Source organism: Phaethon aethereus, assembly GCF_964289735.1.
Source record: "Phaethon aethereus genome assembly, chromosome: 6".
NCBI lineage: Eukaryota > Metazoa > Chordata > Aves > Phaethontiformes > Phaethontidae > Phaethon > Phaethon aethereus.
Genome location: NC_138580.1, coordinates 40,128,833 through 40,156,397, shown reverse-complemented (window position 1 = coordinate 40,156,397; position 27,565 = coordinate 40,128,833). Strand labels below are relative to the sequence as shown.

The following is a 27,565-nucleotide window of genomic DNA, read 5'->3' as shown; positions in this document are numbered from 1 at the left end:
AAAAGGCAGCTCAGTTCAAGTTACACCACAGATTTTTATCAGTTCATTGAGGAGTTGGGCACAAGCCAGGCTTTCATACCATTCCATAGGCCTTCTAATGAGTTAGTAAAGTCTGGACCATAAAATTTATCCCCAAAATAAACCTTTTGTCTTGAGGACACAGGATTTGGATGACACAAGACTACAAACTCCAACATAGCTAATAACCGTATGTTTATTTGCGAATAGAGAGACCTATTTTCTACCCTGGAGGCCAACTTCTTGTGCCTTCAGTCTCTGTTAACACAGGGGAAGATCTCCTTTACAGATCTTACAAAGGCTTGCTAAGCACAGACTGCAGGTGCCTCCCAATGAAACCGGTGATATTCCAGTCACTGCTGCTGGTGAGACTGTGACCAAAGAGGGGCCATGACAGCCCACAGCAAACTCAGTGATGAAACAGCCGAAGATTGGTGTGAATGAGAGTTATCCCCAGCTCATTGCAAGCTTCGATCACAACCTCGTCGGCAGCCGAGCCAGATGGGGCAGCGATGAACTGTACTCCGCTCTGAACAAACACAGAGGTAAGTAGAAGGATTAGAGGAGACCAAACCAAAATCCCCCTGTAAAGGAGCTGGCAGCCCCAGTCCTTCATCCACATCCCACCATACTAAGCATTGAACAAAGGCTTCCATTGCCCAAAGCCATGCACAGGGGATTTCCTCATGTGAGCAGTCCGTTCTTTCCACAGCTCAGAAGCAAGTATAAAATGGTTCCTCTGGAAGCAATAGGCCTTGTCTTCATATTCTTAAACCGTTTAATAAACTTTAATCCTCTACTCATCCCAAATCAACAAACTGAGCAATGGCTGGATAATTACTGTCCACATGAGACCAGTAACCACGAGAAACACCCTTCCCAGGATGCGCTCTTCTAGCCAGCAGTGCAGCATTCTGCAGCACTCAGTGTAAAATTCAAATGAAAAGCCCAGGCTGAGCAGAGGTTTCCTGGGAGTCACATCGACATCCTGGCCCTGCCACGACCTTACCCGTTTTGCTCTGTCGACGTTATCCCTAAAAGGGAAGAATGCATCGGAGCTGAGAGAGACAGCAGTCATCTTGGCAATCCACTGCTTCTTCTCCGCTTCTGTTAACTGGGCAGGCACCTCTTCAAACATCGCCTTCCATTTCACCAGGTCCTCATCCTGTGACAACAAAAAGAGCCAGCTCAGCCCCAAAGCACGGGCTCCCGGCAGTCTCCGGCCAGAAGCACATAAGGATGAGTGATGATGGCATCCCTCTGACACCCAGCTCAGCTGGGCTTTCTGCTCCCACAGCTCTGTTTTTAAAATCCCAAGTAGTGGTGGGAACGCACTACCACCATCAGCTCTTTTTGCATCCTTTTCACTCCTTTCCTTCCCCCTCCTCACCCCAGGGCTTGAGGGATTCCTCCTCTCCGCCTTCAATTCCAAGATGCTCTGCTTGGCCTGCCTGCAATATGCTGCTCTGTGTAAATGCCAGCACACACAAACAGGATCTGGTAGATGACCTAACACATGACAAACAGCAGCTTGGTTTATGATTCACCTTCTGAAACAGCAACTGCTCCATTTCTTACCCCCTTAAACAAGCAACTGCTCACAGAGATGATTCACAAGGTCCCCAACCCAGCTCTTTGCTTTCAATACTTAAAAAGGACATACTATTTTCTTGTCTCACTAGCGCTTGCAACACGGAGGTCAGAGAGATTCCAAGAACCCAAAATGCCACACAAGCAAAGAGCAGCATTCGAGAAGGACAGCTGCTCTGACAAGGCAGTGAGAGTTGAAACATTAACTGTAGCTTTAACCCTTCCTTACTGCTGGGGGGAACTATCAGATGAAAGCAACCACACACCAAAGCATAGGGCAGGTTCCAGCACCCGGGTGCAGTATTGGAGGGGCAAAGCAGGACACTTTGCCACTGGGCTGTTAAATGACCTCGGGGAAGTCACCATCCTGGGCCCTGGCCACTAGATCTCCCAGCTCTTTGGGGTCATCTATGACTGACACCCACGCACAAAACTCAAGCCAGGCTTAAAGTCTTTACGTAGTACTTGTTTCGCAGAAGCTGGACTCTCCAGAGAAACCTCTCAGCCAGCCCTTACCTCACCAATGGTCCCAGTGACATACTGATCAATGGCATTGGAGATCTCTGCTCTCTTCACACCCGCTTTGAACTTCATGGAGAGCACACGTGGGTGGTGCCGGAGCCACCAGTTGTTTGCCTTGTCACCAGCCAGACGCGTGCAGTGGATCCGGGACTGTTGGCCAGCTCCAATACCTATGACCTGAAGCATATAGATACAAAGAACAATCACACCTTGCTGCACAGAGATCACAATCAGAGCTGCATTCCAGCCAAGCAATTAGGAGAGACCACCCACAAATTATCCGCTCTTGAAAGTGGAGAAAGAGTGTAGGTAATTCGCAAGGAAAACTTTGAAAACACCTGCATCCCCGATCCTGTAAATTGGTTACAGGGTCAGCTCTCTTCACTGCTAACTTCCATGGCTTTGCTAAGCTGACCATCACTCTGAGGACACTACCTTCTTTCATCCTTATAAATACCACAGCCCCAGCCATCAGAGTCAAACTGTTAACCTCAGGAGAGTGATACAATTATGGCTTTTGTTTAAGGCAAAATAAAATCCTGCTGGTTGTAGAAACAAATGTGACTGCTAAGAGGTGGTTAAGCTGCCTACCTGTTCTTGAAAAGGGCCCTGCAGTTAGAGGATTAAAGTCTGAGCCCAGGTCACCCAAACACCGTCATCTTTCCCGGTGGGCCAGGCATGCACAGCTTAAACAGATCAGCTGTGCTATGTAGTGGATTACAGGGCAGTTTGTCTGTCAAGGCTGATAAGAAAGTACATCCACAGCTCAACTGGGAAGGTTGGTCAGTAGGACCATTACATCGCATGAATTGTCAAGGCCCTGGATCTACCAACACATTTCCTACTCTGCCATCTGCCAGAGAGTCCAGATTTTTAACACAGCTGCTGCTAACCTTATTTAATAGCACTTGTGCTTGATATCAAAACAGACCTAGTGCTTCTGGAAGCAAAATCCAAAAGGTAATTTTTTTCCTCAAGGAAGCTGCTATGAAAATACCTCAGCAAATACGCTCAGGTTTCCATTTGCTTTTATCAGACCACTTTCTTTGGAGTTCTCATTAGACACATTCAATCCCTCCCAATTTTTGCAGGTATACTGTAGATTAAAATATGTAGAGACTCTTTGGAGTCTGGTGGTCAGGTAACTCTGCAAGCCATTTGTCACAGTTCAACGCACAATTCGAACAAGCTCTTGCATCCTGTCTGGGCTGGTGCAAGCTTGCACTGGAGGGAAAGGCAACTCTTAGGTGCTGATGCCACTGAAAACTGAAAGTGGCTGGAGACATCTTGGTTACTGGACGCTGGCAGAACAACCCCTGCAGATACGGTCTGCCTGCAGTCACAACTGGCAAGGGCAAGGGACCGAGCTGAGGTCTCTTCGGCTCCAGACTGTCTGCTGTCGCTCAGCTTTGCCTCTGCCATGACAGTATGCCAGGCACAAAGGCCAGACTTCACCACTGGTAACTTTTCTTCACGGCTTTCAGAGCTGTGGGTCCTGCTTTCCAAAGAGAAGTCCTGCCATTTCAAACCAGAGATCTGACAGAAAACAAGTCTCTCTCCCATAATTTCCTCCTCCTATGAAGCCACAGCTGAACCGTTCACCAGGCTGTTCACATGGGGGACTGCTCCAGGGACACTGTGTTGAGGCTAGCAGTTCTGGCCAATACCTCAGAGTTTCCAGCTCAGATTGAAACAGATGGTAAAGCTGTAAGTCAAAGGCTGCCCTCAAAGGAATGAATCATTTGTCTTCTCATTCATCAAGACACAGTGACTTCACCTCTTACCAGAACCATAAAACATGCTGCTGGATACTATTCCCCCAAGGAGCAAATGAAAGACTTGGGCTGCCATCTAATATCATCTGCTCAGCTATAACTGAAGTCATCAGTGCTTAATAAGCCCATAAGTATATTAATATTATCATAAATACTAAATAGATGCAAAGTTTCTCATGACTTAGTGACACCTTTCCCCCCACAAACACTCCTGATGTCCAGCCTCTGCTCTCACGTCCACCCTGTTTAACCTTCAAACTTGCAGGGGACCCTGCATCTCTAGGGAGCTCAATGCCAGCTGCCGGAAGGTATCTCACCTCTTCCACAGAGGTTTATCCTCTCTCCCTAGAGAGAGGAGATGGCTTAAAATTGCCATATACTGCACACCATTAACAGTCACTCAGCCCTTAAGAGTGGGCTTAGCAAGCCAGGCTGGCCTAAGGCAGAAATTTTTAGCTGGAGATGAAGATGGTGGAGAGTACTGGACAGACTGCTGGTAGCAGGGGCCAGAACACCATGAAACATTCCCAAGTTTCTAGAAAATGTGATGTCATGTGCCAGAAGTGCAACATCTTGTGCCCTTTCCCAGCCAGCACGGTGTCTCATCTTCATCAAGTACTTGTGAACTGTGGCCTTGCACTCCTGTGATGGAACTGGCGAGTCTGCTGCAAACCCTGGCCTTCAGCTGGCAAGGGCAATGGTACTGGAGAGTGTTTCCAGGCCAGTGCAGCCCCAAACACGCAAAGCTCCTTCACAGGCACACATCAGAAATCAAGCTCTACCTGTCAGCACCCAATCACCCTTCCCAAAAAGAGTGTTTTCTTTTTCTCTCTGAGCTACTCAAAATATTTTACATTTTTTGTGACCTAATTTTTGTCAGAAGATGCGTAACTGAACTTTGGCTCATGTTCAACAAGTCCGAAATGGCAGGAACTTTGTGCTTCAGCTAAACAAAGTAATATACCCTGTAAACTCTTCACAGGCATCCCCAAATCTACAGAGATACTATCTGCAACACATGGAGGTGTTTTTATAATGGCTTAACAGGCAAGAGAATATAAAAACTGCTTCTCTCTGCCTCCTCCTGATGAGCTGACATTGCTTGAGAAGGAAGTTCACAGTTACAGCCTGGGAAGAATATGCTTAAGATGCACTTCACTGGAAAAATGACGATCCAGGGAAAGCAAAATCCTCTTTTGTAGAAAAATGTGTTTTGATGCAACACTGCTGAGGAAAATTTCTTCCGTCTAGCCTGGAATTTCTGGTCTACAGAGGAGAAATCAGAAGGCTGAGCTTTATAGACTTGTACCTGAACCTCTCTTCACACTGGCCTGTCTGAATATACCTATTCTCTGCCTTTTGCACTTCGTGTGAAGTGAAAAATCCTTCTTCCTACACCTCATCTCTCCCTTCCTCAAATGTTGCCTTTCTCCCATATGAAAACTCAGCTGAAACATCAAAATCCTCCAGAAAGGAATCCTTCCCCTCTATTTTCTGCCTATTTTCTACACAAAAATTAATTTCTTTCATAGTTGAATCTCCTGACATTCAAAAAGTGCTTAAGCAGAGCCTATTAAGTGTGAGGAGTGAAAGGAGACCATAATATAAGGCGAGCAGAAAAATCACTTAAAAAAAATCTTGGGTGAAAAGTGAGAACTACTTGAACAGAACACTGTAGTTCACAGGGAAGCCAAACATGCCCCGTAGCTGGAATACTGTGCAAAAGCACAGTGTGGGTGAGATGGATAATGCCCAAAGGATCCTTGTAAAATGATCCAAATTGGCCTGGGTTTATGCAGATTTACCCTGAATAATGAGTGAAAACAGAAAGCCTAAATACATTTGGAATTATAAAAATCAAATAAAGGACTTCACAATTGGGAAGACAAACAAACAATGAAGTTACTGACAAATGTCTGCACCATCGGTGGAAAACAGTACGGTAAATTAACAGGTTTGTTTTATCCTCTTGTGCAGAAAATAAAGAAAGAGAATAATTTTAAATTGCTTATTTAAACCATGGTGGTATCATTAAAGAAACTGTAAATCAACATGTTATAGACTGGCTTCGCTGGTGCTGAAAGTCAGACAAAACAAGTGAAAGTGTTTATTGCAATTAGGGGCAGCTGGCTTCCTGCAAATTAAGTGACACTCCAGTGCATAAACACTTCCTCCCACTCTATGATTTCCTAGAACTTATTAACCCAAGCACCAGCCCTTGCTGGAGCAGCCAATCCAGTCACAAACCTGACGAAGCCAAGCTGCCAAAAAATGTTCTGGATGTCTGATACACAAGAGTTTTGCTAGGCAAGGGGGATGCTGTGAGGCTGAAATAACCTCTGGAAAACCAAAAGCAATGGAGCTGAAAGGAAGCTGGACTTCCCAGGCTCGGCTCATGCAAAATGCTTTTCCAGGATCTGACTTTTAAGCGTAACAATCAGAAAGTTACTTTCTATCCGCGGTTCTTGATTTGTGCTATGTTTTGATTTGCACCCAAATATTCCTGTACACGTCTGATGGTGGGTGGTATGACCAGAGTTAGTTCTGCGCAGCATCACCAAGAAGAAGCTAAGCTAATCATCATCTTAGTAAGACCAGTTTTTAGTGGACCTTATTTCCTTCCCCACGTTAAGAGCAATGGTCTCGATACTTAACAGTCTCGGGAAGCTTTTACAGGCTTTAAAACCAGAAGGGAGCTCCTATCTGAGCTCCTCCCATCACTACTTATGGCATGCCACACTGCTGTTTCGGCATTTGGACTGTAATGTGTCTCTTTAGGAAGACATTAAGCTTTGATTGGAAGAACCCAACACAGCTTCGCCACCTCCTTGAGTAAGCGATTGTAGCTGCTGCTGCTAAAGTCACCTGTTTCTTAGTGCAGTATACAGACCTTTGACCTTGGCCTTCCTTATCACATATACAGCAAACCAAGACAAAGTACATTTATATTTTAATCAAATATATGCCTGCAAAAATGCAAAACACCACTGAAGCCCAGCTAGTTAAACCCCTGCCTGCCCACACTGCTTTTCACTCCTCCCTCATGCCTTCTCCCTTCCATATGGTACATGCATTACCACACACATTTCAGAAACATCTGCAGCACCATGTTAAGTCCAGACTTGCAAAAGCACTGGGGAAATTGCTGCTGTAATAAGGGAAAAGGAGCAAAGATAGTGACAACTTTGTTCTGGGGCTACGAGAACTAACAGTCTCAAGTACAAAGAATTGTTTAAAAGCAAGAAAAAAACCCCAACAAACCAAAACTGAATAAAAGAAAAATGCCAGATCTCCAAAGACATGTTTTCAAGAACCATAGAGCACATGACCCCCGCAGACAGCGCTGCAATGCTTTCAGGCTGTAACAACAATCTGACAAATGCAGATGAGTACCAACGCAAAAAGGACAGCGTTGGAATTCATTCACAGTCTGTACCTGTAGGGTACACTGTATGACCCATTTGGCTGGTTTATGACGTACCAAAGCTCAAGATCAAAAATATTCTTTGTCTTTTTCTTCTGTATTTTTAAAAAATAATCCAGGCCTATGGAAAAGTTACCATGGAGAGCAGAAAACCAGCTAAACAGCAGCATTATGAGAATGAGCTGCTGGGCAAAAATACTGTTTTTAATACATTTAAAACAACTTTTGGATAACCGATTTAAGCTGAACATGTAGTGATAACTTGGAAAGAAGGGATTTTAAAAAAAAATTTAAGATTCCTATCTCAACACATTTGATAACACCCCTATAAATCCCAACATCCATCATAAGCTTGAAAAAAACCCCCAAAAATCCGGGAGAACAGAAGATTTCTAATACCCCAAAGGGGAAAAAAGAAAGCACATCCCTTATTTCTTATATAAAAAGTGAAAATAAAACTAAGAACCATTTGGACAGTCAGAATCCAGCTGTGAAAACTACTGTCACTTCCTAAGGCTCTATATGGACTACAATGCAGGTACATGCCCTCAAAAAATGATATAAAAGGAAAAAGTAGTTAGAAAGAAATTACTCAAGGCCAAACTTACAGAAGCATATAGGAGCTTTTTCAACCCTATCATTGAAAGAGCCAGCCCTGTCATCACCATGAAAAAACTACACGGAGGTTTTGAAGCAGCCTCTTGAGAAACATGGGTTTAGCTACTGTTCTGCATGGCACTGTCTAGGGCAGTTTGTCTGTACCTGTTTAATAGCTTCCTGTACGCTAAATGGTTTTAAAACTCATGCCTGACAAAAGCACTCCCTGGCCAGCTTGGCTGTGAAAGCACGCTCCACAGAGCTGTCTGATTTGGTTACCTGCCCATCCTTGGCGTAGCAAACCGAATTGGACTGGGTGTATTTGACAGCAATGCTGGCAACAATCAGGTCTCGAACAGCAGACTCAGGCAGCTGAAACAAAACATCATTGTCAACGGCCCATCCTAACAACTGGCTAGTGATCTGCAAACCCCCAAAGCCATCATAAGTACTGTATCATAGAGAGGGAAAACAAGAGAACTAAAATATCCTGTTTTGTTCAATTACGAGCAAATTTTGTTCAGATTGAAAACTGTAAATGATCGGTTTGGCAGCTAATCTTATAGCTCTTATAATCTTATATGGTAAGACTCAATCTAACCAGGTCAAGAGGGCTCTATCACTGGCCCTAAGCCTGCAAAGTCTTCTCTGTTTGCTTGCTGTCATCAGATGTGCTCAGAGGCAAAAAATCTAAGCACATGAGTAAGTATGCACAGGACCGCAACAATAATAGCAGCTCCCAATATTTACATTAAGTCCATTCCATCACTAATTTGGTAAAATGATTTTTATTACCTCAATGTCTGAACTTGCTTCTGAGCCCATGACTAATCATGTGCTCATTAACATCTGATTTTTTATGAGAACAAGATCAGAGACAAAGAAATAACTGGTAACTTTCTGGTGATGTGAACTCTAAGTGATGAGCAGTATCAGCAGGGCCAGAGTTTATACAACACACTGTACACAAAAGGGAGAAGTAAACACTGAGTCAGAAGGAGATGGATCCTTAGCACATGGCCTATCTCACCCTAAGAAAATACACAAGGTGGCTTCTTATAAATAAGAAATACAAATATTTTGGTAGTCAGAGATAAAGGGCAAGGCCCAGCTCCTCTTATTTATGTAAGGAATCAAAACAAAGGCAAACTACCCTGATTTACCCAAATATATCTGGTCCAGAAAGCACTGTTTTGTTGAAACCAGTTAAAGTCTCATTAAAATATTTTAGGAGCTCTTAAAATAGAACAGTGATGACTTCCTTGATGAAAGCACACCAGTTCATTCTACCAGTCTTTAAGCTCATTTATCTTCTACACTTACGTTTTTATTCTTTGTAACAATGTTCTTGAACAACGACCGGTCAATGACTGCATTGTTCCTCTTCTGCATGAGATGCAATCCATAGAGGGTTCGAATCTCATTGTCATCTGGCTCATAATGAGGATCCATCTAAAAGCCAAAGGATAGGCCAATAAAACATTCTTAAGAGCTCTTCAAAGCCAACGTCCAGTAATATCTTAGGTTAAAACACATTATCTAAAGAATCCAAAAGAAGTGAACTGTTTATAGAAAGCAATGTCAAATCATCAGAAGCAATTAGAATTAACTGGGGCAGCAAGGTCTCAACAGCACAAAGTGACATTTACAGGGCAAAGAGAGGTAATGCAGTATAGATGCATATAAACAAATGCCCATCCTGCGAGCCACAAAAATCTACAAAGTCTTCTAGTCTTTCACAGAAAGGGAAAACACATCTACACAGATTCTTCCAGTCTTCCACAAGAAGGTGGAAATATTTTGAGTTGCTTCATACATGCCTCAAGGTACAACTCCCAACCCTCTTTGACATTAAAGAGAACAGTGAATGCGACTATTTCGAGAGATGCACTCTCTTCGGGCCCATCTCCAAACAAGCATGCAGCACAGTTAATTTACACCAGTGCAAGGGGTAAAGTTAAATGGAAATGTTAAACTGCATTCAGGTTTACCCATGCTTATTTAGAAATCTGATAGCCTCAGTTCATGTTATTGAGACATGAAACTCAGCACTGGTGAGGCCGCACCTCGAATCCTGTGTTCAGTGTTGGGCCCCTCACTACAAGAAGGATGTTGAGGTGCTGGAGCGTGTCCAAAGGACAACGAAGCTGGTGAGAAGTCTGGAGCACAAGTTTTACGAGGAATGGCTGAGGCAACTGGGGTGGTTTAGTCTGGAGAAGAGGAGGCTGAGGGGGGACCTTATCACTCTCTACAACTACCTGAAAGGGGGTTGCGGTGAGGTGGGTGTTGGTCTCTTCTCCCAAGTAACTAGTGATAGGACAAGAGGAAAAGGCCTCACATTGTGCCAGGGGAGGTTTAGACTGGATATTAGGAAAAATTTCTTTACGGAGAGAGTGGTCAAACGTTGGAACAGGCTGCCCAGGGAGGTGGTGGAGTCACCATCACTGGAGGTGTTCAAAAAATGTGTAGATGTGGTACTTCGGGATATGGTTTAGTGGGCTGGTGGTGTTGTGTTGATGCCTGGACTTGATGATCTTAGAGGTCTTTTCCAACCGTAACGATTCTATGATTCTATGAAGTAAACTAGATCAAGGCTACCAGCTCTAAACAGGAGTGTGCACACACTCTATGTGGTTTCCCTAATCCATTTAAATTTGTTCAGATCAACTTTCCTCAGCATCCCTCTGCAGGCAGGCCCTGAAGATACAGGCTTAACCATACAACCTCATCCTTGCAAAGCTAATTAAATTCAGGAGGTAATCAGCTGCCAAGATTGTCTGCAATTTCATTCCTTCTTGCCTGAAGCTCCTGAGCCATCTTCCACAGCTCCACTACAATTGCAACTTCATCTAAGCCTTGGATTTTCTCTTTTGTTATGTTGTAGTGAAGTTCTCTTCTTGTTTGTCTCCCAGAGTTAGGCAGAAATAGGACCGGTTTGGCTGCTCTCACAGCATTACGTAATCCCTTAGTCATGTTCACGAAAACTGGATGATTTTGAAGTCCCAACAATCAATGCGGGAACTAGTACGGCAACCTGACACTTGACCGCACTATAATAATATTCCTTGACAAGCATCCTGGTTGCAGTATGTAAAGGTGCATCATCCCAGGTCCAAACTCTGCCTGTGCTGCTATCTTCACCACTGACTGCCCTACAAATACCACATACCCAGACAAGGCCTCCCCCAGTGACACACAACACATGCTTCTCACTCCCAAGACTCACAACATCATTGAGGCACTAGATCTGATATAAAGAATTCAGGAAGAAAACATATTCAGCAAATGTGAGAGGAACGTTGGCAAAGAATAGAAAGAGAGCACAGAAACTCTCCTTCTTTGAAGTATTCTTGCTGGTTCACAGATTTAACTACTTTAAATCCACATCACTTTGAAAGCCAAGGAAGGCATTACAAAAATACTCTGCTTTAGGACTATACGCTAAATATGACCACAACACTGCTGGTGGAATTCCAGTTCATACAGGAATCCCCAAAGACCCAGAGGAAACACTTCCATGCACTGCAGGGGGGCCTGGATTAGCCCCCCAGCTATTTGGACACTAATGTCTGTGAAAAGCATGTATGGGAAGAGCAGAAGAGGGTTAGAGTAGAGCAGGAGTACAAACCTGGAGGACACAGTAACCACCATTCTTCTTTTTGGCAAGGATTTTGAGAGCTTCTTCCTCATAGCCAGGAGCTACCACACCATCAGATACCTGCAACACACAGATTTCAGCTTCTACATGAAAAAAAAAAATAAAAGAGGATCTAATACTGAAAACTCCACCTGCCATTTTCAGAAAGGAATTGAAGGCACACCTCTTGGGGTCCTTCTGTACCATACAATACCAAAGGCACTATTACAATATTGGTTTCAGTCCTGGAAACAGCAGAGCACTACAATAAAGGAGTTAATAAAAAATATCCTGCCATCACTTTAAACAGAATGGAACTAATAACTAATATCCCCCTGCAGGGGAAAACAGCTCGTGCATGACATCTCCACTTCTCAGCCCTATCAGTAAACGTGGCTTTAAAAAAAAAAAAAAAAAATTCCTTATTTCAAGAGTGACACTCCTGATGAGACAAAAATACTGGGAAAAGAGCTGTTAATAGCATTGAAACTGAGGAAAAAGAGTTTACATTCATCACTGCCATGAAGTGATACACACCTTTCACATTCTTATCCTACAATGTGGGTGGTTCCTTTAGTGGCGGTTTTTTTTTTGGTGTGTTTTTTTTTTAAAGTAGTAGTATACCAACTGTTATCCTCACAAACCAGTCAAACATGCTCTTTCATTCATTTGAGAAGAAGCCTCCAACATACAAGACAGCCCTTTGCACTGTGCCTTCTCCCTCTCAAAAAAATTGTAGGCAACATATAATGGGACGAATGTGTTTGGTAAATACATTTAAGTCTGTATTTAAACCAGTAACTTGTGCAACACAATCAGCTAACAGAGTTAACGTTGAATCCAGCAAAGTTAAAAGTGCAGCCTGGAAAGTGGCTGAGCCTACACGTAACTTGTATCAGCTGGCAGGTAGCAATCGACATCCACAATTCCTGCCTTGGGCAAGAGGCTGGCCATCAGCTCTCCGCTCCTCTATTGTTCAGATTACAGCCCTTCAACCAGATACTTCTGACAGGGTAATCAGGGTTCATTTCCAGAGACCTACTAGGAGGTAGAGGTTTGCAATCATCACTTGAAAAGCAGCATTTTCAAGCACTGCTATTTCACAGGCTCTCCCAGCCAGCCAGGTTTTAACTGGTAGGAGGAAAAAAATGCATCAAAAGATAGGTGTAAATTCTGCGCTCCAGATACTGAATTACACAAATGAACCAATAAACAGTCTTCACTAAAATGGGTCAAATTCAAACAGAATGGCTGTTACAAACCAATGACTCCATCTAGTGCGATTCTCCTTTTTACACTTGAATGATTTGCTGCTGTTTAACTAACCTCTCTGGAAATAATCTTGGCAGTAGCCACATCACAGATATCAGACAAGGCAATGAAGTCACCAAAAGACGACATGCGATCAGCACCTGCAAAACCGTATTTTTAGTAACTTATCAAACTATAGCATAATACAAAGAAAAGTCTTTGCTCCTACAATCCAGCCAATTTCCATAAGAACTAATAATTTAGTCCCACAGCAAAAAAACCCAAACAGGAAATACAAGAGTAACAAGGGTGAAAAATCCTACTCCAAACACATGCACCTTTAAATATTCCCGTAGTTCAGATATTCTTCCTTTTTCACTGCATTTGTCAAAGCTCTAACTCTGTAATGACTACCACCACTACCGCAAGCAGCTCTGCTGTAGCCATGGTGGCAAGAGCACAAGGAGAGGCAAGGATCATACACAGAATGATTTTACATGGGAGACAGCTGGAAAAAGAAGAAAGCTTTTATATGTCTATGCTCCCATCTGGCTTTTCCTGCAAGAAACCAGACCCAGAAATGTAGCCAAGAGCAATTTTTAATTTATTTTTTAAATAAATATTCTCTATATTTAATGGCATAGCTAAGGTGAACAATTTGTTGGCACTCAGATCCTGTTACAGATGCTCTGCTACTTAGCAAGGTCAATTCTTCTGTCCCTGCCATTCTAAAGGTTTATTTTTCTACCACTCATGCAATGTTTTTCTGAAGGCAACATTCAAAGGTGGTCTCCAAAGCAGCCAAAAATGAACTCAAACCAATGTCCCCCTCATCAAGTAGGTTTGCTTTGTTTTCTACAGTCTGTGCAGATTTTCTAGGAATATCATGGAAAATGAGAGAATTAGCAAAATTCTTTTTAACTTAAAATTTTTTTTTTTAAATCTTTAAAGATAAGCATTTACTTATTTTTAGCCTTTTTGTGAGCTCTGAAGTACTAAAGCATTAAAAAAACCCACCCACCAAATACCAGGCATAAACATTTCTACTCAAGTACTCCTGAGCACCCCGTATGCAATGGAGGGCTGAGTGTACTACCAGCACAGCTATTTGTTTATCCATCCTTTAGCCAAAACCCCATAATTTGTATCTCTGTGTGTGTATATATACACATTTAAATTAAAAAATCTGTACAAGTCTTCTATATACATCAAGAAACAGAATCCAATATGTTTTTAGCTTCTTTGAAACAACATACAAGGTCTGCTCACTTGGAGAACAATTCTTGATAGGCAGTCCGTTCATTTAGTCAGTCGGACCCTTATGGAGAAAAACAGTACAGAGGAGAAGTACCCTGCAAAGAGAAGAGCCTGCAAAGTGCTAAGCATGCTGCTCAGGTGCTGAGAATTAAGCTCGGCTCTTTGGACATGCTAGTTTATTCCTGGGCTTCTCACCTCTGCTTCGTGCGTAGGCGGACGCTAAGGGCGTTAAGGTCTTGTGGAAGTCATGCACCATGCAGACTTGTGCCTCCTGTTCGCTGAGAGGTATTCCAACAGCAGCACCTAGTGGGAAATACAAGCCAGGGCACTCAAACCAGAGCCTCTTGCTGGTCCCTGCCCCTGGGACCTCCCCAGGGTAAGGGACACAAAATCGTGGCAACAAGGAGCCACCCTACCTGCAGGGCTGACATGCTTGAAGGAAGCGGCAGCAGGAATGCCTAAGGCCTGTTTGAGTTCCTTCACCAGCTGCCAGGCATTGAGAGCATCACACAGGTTGATGAACCCTGGAGAGCCATTCACCACTGCAAACACAGCACACAAATAGACCCATTAAAGCGGGCAGACCCCTCTCCCCAGTCTGGAGAGCAAGCAGAAGAGATTTCTCCCACCAAGAACTGAAATCACTACAAATTGTTCTTGTTAAATGACCCTGTCTCCCCAGCAACTGGTTAAGTGCCCTGGAAAGCTTCACTGACTTGTGAGAAATGCACAGGCCTGAGACATGGGAGAGGCACACTGTCCCTGTGTGGAACAAGAGCTATCTCTTCCGGAGGGAGCCTACCAGAGCTTGATTTTGACCAAAGGTGCACAGGCAGGGAAGAACACAAAAAACACACCCCCTGCTCCCTAGCAGGTATATGTCTTCACAGATCTAGTAAATAAATTTCATATGGTGACTACGGCTCTGATTCAAAGTACTCCAGCACTAGCCAAACTTTAAGCACATGTTGTCTCTGATGTCAACAGAGCCACTCACAGCCACAAAATTCAGGGTGAGTTAAAGTGCTTAACTGGTTCCTTTCATCAGAAATCCGTATCAAGACTAAAGTCTAAAAGTCTGCTCTCAAAACCTTTTGCCCTGGCCCTGCAAGAAGAATTGCTCGTACTGACATGGCAGGACTGTAAGCATTTTAGGAGACAAGAGGTAAAGATCATTTTAGCAATAGTCCATGGCCAGGACAAGTGAACACAGTGTTGTTCTGCTGCCATACTGGGAGGCAGGCTTGCAAGCAAATCAGCTTCCAGTGCAGGAACTGAAAAGCTTCCCAAGAGGTCCCAGAGTTGAAATTGGGAAATGCTGCAACACAAAGCTTCATTGCCTATTGAACGGGACAATGCCTGCACACAAGGCAGAGCTTTGTGTTTCACCAACATTGAAAGCAATCTCAAGAACAAGAGTAGCCAGACTTTCTTTCTCTCCAGAACAGGGACTTTCCTCGCTGCAACAATGCTGTGGTGAGTGGCACACCCTGTAAAATGGCAGAGAAACACACCAGACCCATCTCAAACTCTTGCAAGTGAGACTAGTATCCCTTCCCTCTGCCAGCATTAGCAGAAGTCTTGTGGGGGTCAGCAGACAAGCTTTTCTGTCTCACACAGCTCAACCTTTTCATTGCAAAGCTAGTGCCACTCAGTAACAAAGTAGTTGTTAAGGCACTGTTGGCCATCCCTTGCAGTAAGGTACAAGATGTTATTTCAGTTTTAAAGACAACCGGCAGATATGTCCAACCACCTCCTTTCCCAGCTATCCCAGAGCTCCCTTTTGGCCAGCACGGCCTAAGCCTCACCTGTCAAGGGAAGTTTGGATCTCATCGTGTAGAGCTGTGCAGGACTCTGATGAGGATTCATGCCATACCTCAGAGGCAGCTGGGACACCCCCTTGCTGTACTCTTTCCTAAAGTAGTCAGAGATGGCTGCATCATACTGAGCAGTGTGGGTGAAAGCCTGGGGGAAGAATGGGGGAGACCTCTCAACTTAAACATCAACTTACAAAGGACCTGGTGTTTAAAGGGAATTAATGAAAGGCAAACGAGTCTGGCCTGCAAGCAAACACGACCAACCTTCAGTGCAAGGTGACGCCTGGTTTCCATGGAAGTATCTTTGTCCCTTGATGTCGCCATCTCTTTAGCTACTGCAGAGTAGTCTGCAGGGTCACACACAACTGTCACACGAGCATGGTTCTTGGCAGCTGCCCGCAGCAAGGCAACTCCTCCTGCAAAAGAAAGATGGAGACATGAAGCACTTCCCTTCTGGACATGGCATAATCAAGAGCCACATCTGAAGCAAAGAAGGGACATACACCAATTGATCATTTGTGCCAGATGAATGTGGCCCCCTCTCTCCAGCAAGAAGGGACCATAAGAACACTCTTCAAAACACACAAGGCTGGCAAGTTTGACTCAATCTACTGATGAAGGTGCACATTGATCGGCCTTTGCAGATGCAGGCAGAGCTGTGATGGCAAGGAAACAGGTCACGGGCTGCGATGAGCAACTGGGGCAAGAATGCATTCGAGCAGCACAGCCACATCCTGAAGAGGATGGCTGTCTCCACATAGTGCTTAAGCACAATCCTCGGCCACACCAGGTTGGGGAGGGATCTATACGAAGAGTCACTTCTACACTGCCAAGCAACAGAGGTTCCCAAATCTCTCCGCAAATATTAATGAATCCTGCCCAGGTCCTCGGTGTAAGATAAAATGCCACACTTCCCCTTTAAATCTGTCGCTGCATAGCTATTCTAACACAAAATCATACGAGATACTAGGCTGTTGCAAAGGAAAAGTAGAGGCTGGCACTGCTACATGCAGAGTGAGTCTTACTCCATAAAACATTTAATAGAGAACTCTGCTGGGCATCATTTGGACTGAACTACTGCAAGAAAATTCAATCCCAATCCAACCTCATGGCACAACACTGTGCCTGTACTGTTCACAAGCTGCCAAGCAGAGATGCTGCAGTGAAGGAGCGGCAAGCCTTCTGGGGTTAATAACTAGCAGGAAGATCAAAACTGCTGATGATACAGGCGTCCATGTTTCCAAACTTGGGTCCTAACTACTCTCCCACATATGCAGACCAACCACGTTCCTTGTAATGGCTTCCTGCAATGAAGTTTTCAGCAATCACCTGAGCACTTTCAGTGATTCAGCTTTTTTTCCTCTCCAAAGCTCATGTTTTTTTATTTTTATTACACTGCCAGAGGCTGCAAGAGAGGTTTAATCTGCTCTCCGGGTTTCAGTAGGAAGCATGCTCCACCTGGCCTTTCCTAGCACAGCCTTCTACAGTACATCAGGCTCCTCCTTTTGGGCAGCGCATGACTTGCCCACCCACGCAGCATGGCTTGCCAGCCTGCTACAATAGCCACTTGCCATTTTAATTGTACATCTGCTTAAAAGCAATGAGGTTTACCCAGCTATGCTTTCAGTCTGCTCCTTGCAACTCCTGAGCTCTTTAGCAAACTTCCTTTGTGGGTTTGCAGGGCCACCAAAAAAGAAGAGAAGAACTGAGACCACTTAGAGACCAGAACCATCAAGTCTGCCTGAAAAATAGATTTGCTCTTTTAACTTACCAATATCAATTTTTTCCACTGCCTCTTGTACAGTTACATCCGGAGAAGATACGGTCTTCACAAAGGGGTAGAGGTTACACACTACAACTCTGAAAATTGAGGGGAAAAGCGGGGTTAATCCATAAAAAATAAAAATGCCAAACTGGGCTTGGCAAGCACAAGATACCACCTGTGTTTTTATGGTCTTGTCTGTCATATCAGAGACCAACATAAAAACCTGTAGCCAAGGTTTCTTTCTCCAAAAGACTTAAGAGACACTGGTGCTCAGGAAAAGGACAAGTGATGGTACAACGCATTATAAAATTTAACTGAACTCTGAACATTAAACAATGTCACAGCAGATAGAACCACAATTTACAGTAGTTTAAAGGAAGAGTTTCTTTAAACATGTGGGCCTGTATTTAAATGTTTAGTGGTTTTGGTGCACAGCTTGAGCCATTTCAAAGGAGTTGACACCAAGTTGGGTGGGAGTGTTGATCTGCTGGAGGGCAGGAGGGCTCTGCAGAGGGATCTGGACAGGCTGGATCAATGGACTGAGGTCAACTGTATGAGGTTTAATAAGGCCAAGTGCTGAGTCCTGCACTTCGGTCACAACAACCCCAGCAACGTTACAGGCTTGGGGAAGAATGGCTGGAGAGCTGCCCAGTGGAAAAGGACATGGGGGTGCTGGTTGACAGCCGGCTGAACATGAGCCGGCAGTGTGCCCAGGTGGCCAAGAAGGCCAACAGCATCCTGGCCTTTATCAGAAATAGCGTGGCCAGCAGGAGTAGGGAAGTGATTGTACCACTGTACTGGGCACTGGTGAGGACACACCTCAAATCCTGTGTTCAGTGTTGGGCCCCTCACTACAAGAAGGATGCTGAGGTGTTGGAGCGTGTCCAAAGAAAGGCAACAAAACTGGTGAGAGGTCTGGAGCACAAGTCTTACGAGGAGTGGCTGAGGGAACTGGGGTTGTTCAGTGTGGAGAAGAGGACGCTGAGGGGAGACCTTATTGCTCTCTACAACTACCTGAAAGGGGGTTGCGGTGAGGTGGGTGTTGGTCTCTTCTCCCAAGTAACTAGTGATAGGACGAGAGGAAATGGCCTCAAGTTGCGCCAGGGAAGGTTTAGATTAGATATTAGGAAAAATTTCTTTATGGAGAGAGTGGTCAAACATTGGCACAGGCTGCCCAGGGAGGTGGTGGAGTCACCATCTCTGGAAGTGTTCAAAAAACGTGTGGATGTGGCACTTCAGGACATGGTTTAGTGGGCATGGTGGTGTTGGGTTGATGGTTGGACTTGATTATTTTAAAGGTTTTTTCCAACCTTAATGAATCTGTGATTCTGTGACTTCAAAGTGGGCTCTCAGCAATACTGAAAATAGGCATCCACCAATTTTCGTAAGAGAGTAAGCACCTAGGGCAAGATTCACTGCAAGCAAAGTACAATCAATCTAATTTTCCACAACTTTTCCAAGAGCAGAAAACAACTTATGTATCACCTTCCGGACTTTTAAAACACCAACAGTGTATGAAACCCGAGTGCATGCCCCAGATACCATAAAGCTTCTGTAGCACATGAAAGCAGGGGGGAAGAATTTACTTGCCCCTCTCAAGGTAAGACTGGACCTTACTGGACTTGGTTTTTTTGATCTGATCTGAAAGCAGCTGCAGTCTGTATTCCAGAAAGCATGAAGTAATAACTTGCCCTGTGCCATCCTACCAGTGCCACATGAACTGTAGTGAAAGGAGGTATCTGTTTTGACCTTCCAAGCAATGTTTTTAATCTAAGAGAATTAATTTACTCTCTTGATCTGAATATAAGAAGGTATCAAATTCCAATGCATGCCCAGTATTGGCAGTGAATTGCTGTGACACATACACTTGCATCCCACTTTTAGTATTCCTCTGTTCCCACACAGTGTGATGAACTCAAGCTCTTTCTGCTTTGTGTTAACACAGCCCAGATCCAAATTATTACTCTGGATGCAAATGCACTATAAGTCACTAATGTAAAGGCATGTAACTCCCCCTGCGATTCAGCAGAGCTGGCTTTAATATGCAGTGTACTCTGAAGAGCCACCACTGCTGAGCCATATATGAGGATTCCTGTGGTTTTAAATTTCAGGTTTTCAAAATCAGCCTGGAAATCCATCCATCCTAGGCACATCAATTTTTAGAAGCAATTTTAAGATGCATTCTGGCCCAATCACTACAGTCAAACTATACCTCCCATCCTGTTCAATTCAGCCATTCACTTCTAAACAAGGAGCTACCCACCATCAGAGAACTGGTTACTCACAATCCCTAGTTAGACATTAAAACCAATTAGTTAAACACAGTCCCACACCGCCCTGCGTGAGTGTACTGAGCAAGTACATTCTAACAAAACCAGAAAAAGTCTTTGGTAGGTTAGTGCGCAAACTGTGTTACTTCAATTTCTGGCTGCAGCTCACTCGCTCCCATGATGGCTCTCAGAAAGTAAGTTTTCTGTCTGTTATCTGTGTGTTTTCTGTCTGTACAGATGCTGCATGTTCCTGACCCACTTTTCATGTCTACTCTTTATTTATGTGTTGAAACTCAGTAAACATTATGCAAATATCAAAGGGTATATTTACTAAGCAAATATTTCAAAATCAGGAATCATCATCTGATCAGACTCCCAGAGCCAAGCTGTGGGGAGATGCACGAGCTTCACAAGTACTGAATTCAGCTTTGCAAGAAGTGTAACATGGTCCAACATTGACTAAATGTAAAGCATCAAAATTCCCAGATAACCAGAAGACATTACAACCTCTGTTCCCTGCGGAAACCACAATGTAACTTTCTTGGTTTAGTTTTCTCATGCTGCAAGTGATGAAGATGCATCTCTAGAAAACTGTGTTTTTAAAAACATAGTATCTCCTGACCAGGAAAAGGCAGAAGACTACAGAGCTGGTGTGCAGATGTTACAATCCCTACTGCTCCCATTGACTGGTGTTGACTGGTTTCCAATGTTCATTTTTGATTACTGATGAATTGCATCATGTCCCCTGACACTTACCTTACAAGGCTGAAATCCTGTTTGTTCATATCGGCATTATCTTCTGGAATATTGCGAGCCAAGATGCCTAGTTACAAACAACAATATATGTTTATTAAAAAAAAATAATGAAATCACCAACAAACATTTTTTTAAATTCAACATCTTCCTTCAGACTGTGCTTTTCCTCAGAGATTTTCTGCCATAAGCCTTCTGATTCTAGTTCAGACAACAGTCCTCAGCCCCTACTCTTCCACCCTATTCCATTTTACTGACTCTTTGGCTGTTTAAATTCCATACTAATAGTTTGGGGTTTTTCTCCCCAATGCTAAATCCTAGAGCATTCCAAGTGCTGAACAGCAACCTTAAAAATATACTTTATAAGCATTTAGTTACTACCCTTAAAACACTAAAACTGTCATTAAGGATTCCATGGAGAGGAAAAGGGCACCTGCCCTCATCAGCCAGCAACACTCAAAGCCTATGAAGCTTCTGAAGCAAAAGAAGCTTGTGCCTCTAGCTGAGCAGCATAGGTGGCTGGCTTGGGTCTAGAACTTGGGAGAAACATGCTGGTGACTGGCTGGCACAGAGTAAGCAACAGCACAATCCCGGGTTCAAGGTTATCAGAGGCGCTTGTCTCCAGCCCTCAAGTATGATGGGCAACAGGTTCAATTTGAGGGATCTCAAGCACCATAACAGATGAAAAAACAGATGGGTTAACATGCAGATTGACCAATTATCAGACATCTTCCTTGCTGAAGAGGAGCCAGGGAAGATTAGACATGCAGAAATCACCCACTAAAGACTCTGCTGTCATGTTCCTTATGCTGCACACCAGATTCATCCACAGATTAAATTCAGCGGAGCTCTCTGCCTGAATAGGTCTGAAACTGAGTCTGCAAAGGCATTTACAGAGAAAGAGAAGCCCTGTTCCTTGTAGCCCTGGGGAGGAAAAGCTCTGCTAACTGCACAGATGCCAGCATAGCAACAGAAGAGGAAGTAATTCAGCCACCGTGCACTTCTCTACCCCATGCTTTTCGGCTCTCCTGCTGCTACAGCAAATTTGTTTTCATTACCCGGTTCTTCCACACAACCCTTAAAAAAAAAACCAGACATCTGTCAATCCCTTCTTCCCACCCTCACTGCCCATGGATTTCTCTTTTACACTGAAAATATATTAGCAGAAACGTACCAGCATGGACTGCAGGATGAAGGGTTTTCACACGTCCACCTAACATCTCAGGGAACCCTGTCAGGTCTGAAACATCTCTGCTCAATGACAAAACACAGCATGATAATAGATGTGCCATACTGATTTACTCTATAGGTTCAATGTTTATTATCCCCATCAGGGCAGTAATTTGGATCTACTGGCAATGTTGGTTTTACTGGAAAGAGATTTAAAACCTAGGAGTTTTGAAGGCAGCAAGGAGGGGAAATAAACTTAGCTTTCTTTTGGTCCTAAAAAAAAAAAATCACCACTTTTCCATCAGAAAACAGGAGTTTAGAGAGAAAACACATGCATGATTCCTCTAAATTTCAGTATCTTGTATCTCAGTAAAAACACAACATATAGAGGGTGTATTACTAAACTGCTAGGAAAAACCTATGTAGACTGATGGACTAGGATGCATCCTTCTTACGGAAGGCTGGGAAGTAGTTCTGAGATGAAGCATTCTACGTTAAGGCAGATCTGACTTTTTATTACAGTTGGCATCTGTCAGCTAGTTAGCAAAATGCTGCTAGGTACAGAAGGATTAATAGAAACAGCCAAAATGTTGCTCTGTCACCCTTCACCAGATGCTGATCTACATCTTATGCAAAAGCTACATCTGAGAGAAGACAGAAAAGACACTGCTTTCTAGTAAGTGACCCAAAACAAAAAACCGTATACATTTCACTACAAACCCTCCCTATGCCAAAGGGGCAACAATTGCTTTTCCCACGAAAGGAAACAAAGTTCATGGGTCACACTCAACTAAGCAGTATGGTTATTTCTCAAATACACTGAAATAATCAAGATAAGCAAATCCCAAGTCAACGTGGTTTATAGAGAGAATGGAAGACCATCCTCAAAAGAAGCAATATGTCTGTAGTCTTCTTCCCAGCTTAGACAAAACATTAATTAAAGTTTCACCATTCCCTGGGACTGTTTATGATGGTAAAGGAAGAACAAATTGGAGAGAAAAGAGGAATGGCAGCCCTCCTTTGCTTCAGGCTTCACTGACAGCACAGCCAAGCAAAGAAGTCAGAGAGACACGACCAAGTGCTGGGTAACAGTGAGGACAGGGAGCTCTGGAAGCAGTGTATATTCATACTGATGTGTCCCAGGGGACTACCACTGCATTCACTGGAAGCAAAAAAGAATTTTGCCAACTAATTGACAGATTTTTCATCACTGTACTGGAAACAATTTTTATTTGGCCAGAGCTGTTTTGTTTTTTTTTTTTAATCACAGCATGGGAGAAACTAAAACAAATTTCCCCAGAATCGTGGGCCAAAACAGCTGGTGACTGTACATGCCCCTTCTCAAACAGTGGATGCATAACACTTCAAGGCTCTGTCTGAAAAAGCTGACCATCACGCTGGGAAAATTATGTGTGACAAACTATCTCCATTGAGCTTTAACGTATTCCTGACACGTCACCTTCCCTATCCCAGGACTGGGCAAAGAGCAGCTTTCACCTGGCTGTGAAGAGCAGCACTGGGGTCAGATTATGAATTTCAAGACAACCGATTGTCTCACAGGGGAAAAAAAAAACTGGCTCAAGGCAGATAAGGTGTCATCTCCCACACAATGCTCCTGACATCCCTCTGTGTGCTGACCTGCTAACCTGCTCTTTGGCTTCAGTCAACCAGCTTCGGGCCGAGAAGGTTCTGAAGTTTACTCTGGGGCTTTTTGGGTGGTTTGGTTTCTTTTTTATTGGCGGGGGGGGGGGGAGAGGGAAGACTTCTTTTCAGACCAGTTTTCAATCAGTTTTGCTCATGGATCGAGAAAACAATTTAAGCGACCTCAGGACCCAAATGAACATTTTTGGTGGAAAGTGTCTGTACCTGACAGGCAAGCCAGCATCTCTCAGGGATTTGGCTGTTCCTCCAGAGGCAATTAAACCCAGGCCAAGAGCATTCAGACTCTTTGCAAATTCCACCAGGCTGGTCTTGTCAGAGACGCTGAGTAAAGCTAACGGGTGGGAAGAGCACAAATATCTTGGTTTTAAAAGTGGAACAGAGAGAACGAAAACAACAGGATCAAGAGTCGGAAGCCTTTTTAAGTTCTGTAACTTGGGAATCTTCTCCGGTGCGAGGTGACCGGGGAGGGGAGGGAGGAGTTGGCCGGCAGCGCTTTACGCTTCCCCACCTCCCCCACGGAGAAGGCCCCCCCCGCCGCCTCACAGGCGAGAGGCCGGCGGGAGGAGGCAGCGCGGCCGCTCTCCCGCCCCTGCCTCAGGGCGCGAAAGGCGGGATGTGCCCTCACCGTCGTTCCCGCTTCTCTTTCCCCCGTTCGCCGGAGCTTAAACGCCTCTTTCACACAGCGACCGGCTCGGATCGAAGCCAAGGTATAACCAGCCCGGAGGGAAAGAAGCGACCGGCCCCCGCCCGCCCGCCCTCAACTCCCCTCAGGGCACGGGAACTACCGGGTTGGAAGCGGCGGCCCCGCGCTGAGGCGAGCGGCACCCGGCCGCCCCTCGCCTTCCGGGGCCGCCCTGTTGAGCTGAACCAGGCAGCCGGGAAACGCACACCTCGGCCCGCCGGCTGCGGCCCACCCGCCCGACGGCCATTTTCGGGGTCTGGCGGGAGGGCAGTCCCCCCCACACACACACACTCCGCGCACACACACTCCCCCCCCGCCGCGGCTCTAACGGCCGCCACCGGTCGTGGCGGCTGCTTTCACTACCACAGCGGGCAGGAGGTCGCAGCCCACCCGGGGCCCTCTCCGCCCCCGCGTTACCGAGCTGCTGCCGGGCGGCCATGGCGCCGTCGGTGGGTGCGCGCTTGCGGCGGCTGTGGGGAGGCAGGAGGGCGGGGAGGAAAGGAGCGAGCGGCGGCGGCCCGGCGGGATTTGGGCGCCCGCTGCACGGGGTGGGGGGGAGGCGGGAGCCTGAGGGGCCGGCCCGGACGGGGCGGGGAATGGAGGGGCAGGCGCGGGGTGTGAACGTGGGGTGGCATGCACGTGTGGCGTGCGGTGTGCGCCTGTGTGTGCGCACAACGGGCGGCAGTGCTGGGGTGAGGAGGGGGGACCCCCCTTGAGGGGAGATACAGGCGGGCAGCCCTCCCTTCGCCCCGGCTGGGCTGCAGCTGGTGGTGCCCCCGCTCACCAGGTGCCGGCGGGGACAGGGTGGGCGGTCACAAGTGTGGCTCGATGCAGGCCAAGCACCTTCGGGCCGGGGGACAGGTTTTTCTGGGGCCTCCTCAGTGACAGGAAACCCAACTCACTACACAGGTGAAAAATGAGGTGTAGGTGAGGTAATACCTCATTGCAGTGAAAGGCAGTGCAATAAGGACAATTAATTTTTCGCAGAAATACTCACTGGAATTTCGTCTGTGGAAAATCCTCTCGCAGAGCTTGCAATCTACTGACGATCAGGGGCAAAGACAAAACACTTGTTTACCAAGTCCGAAGTAAAAAATTAAGCTTGCCAATAGCAAAATGATGCTTTTCTTCCCTTTATTTATTATTTCTCTCTGTAAGGGGAATTAACAGGGGGAGCTTTTGTACCCTACAGGCCTCTAAATTTCCAGGAACTCCTTGCAAAAGAGTTTTTTCTTGTTTTCATTCTAGCTTCTGCTTGACAGGTAGCACTGACAGAACACGTTGGTTTCAACATAGCTGGTTAAAATCTCTGCTGTGCCCCTGCACACCCCAGCAGGGTTCAAGTGCAGCAGTGGAACAGCAGCAACCCATGCCACTTTGCAGATAGCGAGCTCTGCAGTTAATCTGCAGCACAAGCCCTGGCCATTGCCCTGCCAGTGTTTCCACGAGGCCTCTCCATGGCTGTCCTGTCACTTCAGCAACACAGTCAGTGCTGCCTTTCCCAGCAGGTAGCATTGCCCAGCAAAATGGCAAACATTTTGCAGGTTATCAGGTCCAGCAAGCTGGCACCTGGTTACCTTTGTATAACATGCACAGCCCTGACACGTTACCTCTGGGGTGGTGGGAGCCTGGTATATAGGTTTTGAATGGGGTCCTTAAGCAATAAAGCCAGCATGGGCCAGTCCCTGAGACATCCCTGTGTGCTTCTCTCATGTTTTCATTGTCCATGTAGGTGTTCACTGCACACTTGCAGCGCCTGGAGCAGGCAGACTGTATTAGGCTTTCTATTTTCATTAAAAACGAACAAATAAATGAAAGTTTCTAGATCTTGCAGTCAAAAAACTGAGCAATGCAAAACAAGTGCAACTGGAAGGCCCAGAAACTTGGTTGTTTTGATTTGTGAATCTCTGGGCTTGGGCAGTATTGTCTGTGTAAGAAAGAGTCAAGCAAGAAATACTAAACACACTAAATAAACCCAGTATATATATTACTCTTAGTAGCAGCTCGTGACAAGCAGTAATAAATTACTGTTCAGAAGTGTGGCTGGGGCCAAATGAAAATATACTGCTAAGTGGTACATGAGCACTATCATTATGAAAATACACACCTTTGAGAGACTAAAAGTTGTACAAAGAGTACAGATCTGTACAGCTGAGGTGGGCTTTGGGGATGATTAATGTATGTGAAAATGAAAAATTCAACAGAGCTCTGCATATTTATCCAATGTTGGAGAGAAATTGTGTATTCTGGTGCAGCGCCTGAGAAGCTAAGGAACAGTGTGCATGCTGTTTGTGAAGCAGGGTGTTTTGTGATACTGCAGAAGCTGCATGCGAGCGGGTGGCCATGTCAGCCTGGGCACAAAAGGACAGGGCCGCTGATGCCTTCAGACAAACAGTCGGAGGGACGTTATCAGTGTAAATAGTGGCATTTGCTTTTTTAGCTTCTCCAGCAGTTTGTTGTCCCTTGGCGCATGAGACGAGGTTTCTGTTTGCACAGGGGCTTGCGTGGCAGGAGGGCAGTTTGGGTTTACCCCGTGTCCCTTCTTAGATTGAAGTCTGAGAAGGGGGGGTTCTGGCTGTGTGCTAGAGGGGTGTGTGGATTTGGATGTGACAGATAATGTCCTGGTTTTGGCATGGCCAGGCAGGGAAAACAAGCAGTCTGCCTTGCCAAAGGTTTAGTTTTGCTTTATAGAGCTTAACTAATTAACTGGTTTTGGTGATGTTTAGAGGATATTCAAATATCCTGTGCTCAGCTCAGGTCCCATCATTTATTCAATAGGATCGAGGTCTCACTGGAGCTTTTCCTGATGTTTTAAACCATTGCAGAAGCTCATCCTGAGCCAAGAATGCAGTAACATCATATTGGAAATCATGGGAAGAGGTAAATACTAGAATTACAAATACCAGATTAAGGTTATTTCTAAATCATACCAGGGCCTACATCCAAGAAAGAAAAATCAGGCTTAATTAGCAATGTACTCTCTGCTGTGTTAATAAAGAGAAGTAAAAAGAGGACGAAGCTAAATAGAGCCATACAAAAGGGATGGCATTCCTGGTTTTGCTGTTGTCAGGACAATACCCTAGATTCCCTTCTCTTGAGACTAGGGAGTAATAGCAATGCTTTTTAGCTTGGCTGTGAGTCCCTATTGTAAGTCTGTTCTCTAATGGTTTTTCTTCCATGTAGCACGCCAAGAGGAGTGTAGAGAAAACAGGTTAATTTGGCCATGTATTAATTTATGAGGGTAGGAAGCCAAGAAGCTTGGTTTCTCCAGCTGATACTGGAGCTGCTTGGGGGCTAGCAGGGGGGTGGGCTGGGCCTGGCAGTGGACCAAGGAAGACCCAGCCTAAATGTAGGATACCGAAGTGCAAGTCCCTG

At 45.1% G+C, this 27,565-nt stretch overlaps 1 protein-coding gene across 1 annotated transcript; it reads right to left on the bottom strand.

Annotated features, from left to right (window-relative positions):
• Positions 1 to 395: 395 nt before the first annotated feature.
• Positions 396 to 24,629, bottom strand: ATIC (5-aminoimidazole-4-carboxamide ribonucleotide formyltransferase/IMP cyclohydrolase; the record flags this gene model as incomplete). The annotated part of the gene is made up of 16 exons (XM_082001579.1): positions 396 to 547; positions 1,028 to 1,183; positions 2,125 to 2,307; positions 8,206 to 8,298; positions 9,250 to 9,378; positions 11,555 to 11,644; positions 12,890 to 12,975; positions 14,267 to 14,374; positions 14,488 to 14,613; positions 15,880 to 16,036; positions 16,153 to 16,304; positions 17,660 to 17,748; positions 20,680 to 20,746; positions 21,851 to 21,927; positions 23,713 to 23,839; positions 24,554 to 24,629. The coding sequence occupies 16 exons, from the start codon at positions 24,627 to 24,629 to the stop codon at positions 428 to 430; spliced, it is 1,836 nt and encodes a 611-aa protein (XP_081857705.1). The 3' UTR covers positions 396 to 427.
• Positions 24,630 to 27,565: the final 2,936 nt, after the last annotated feature.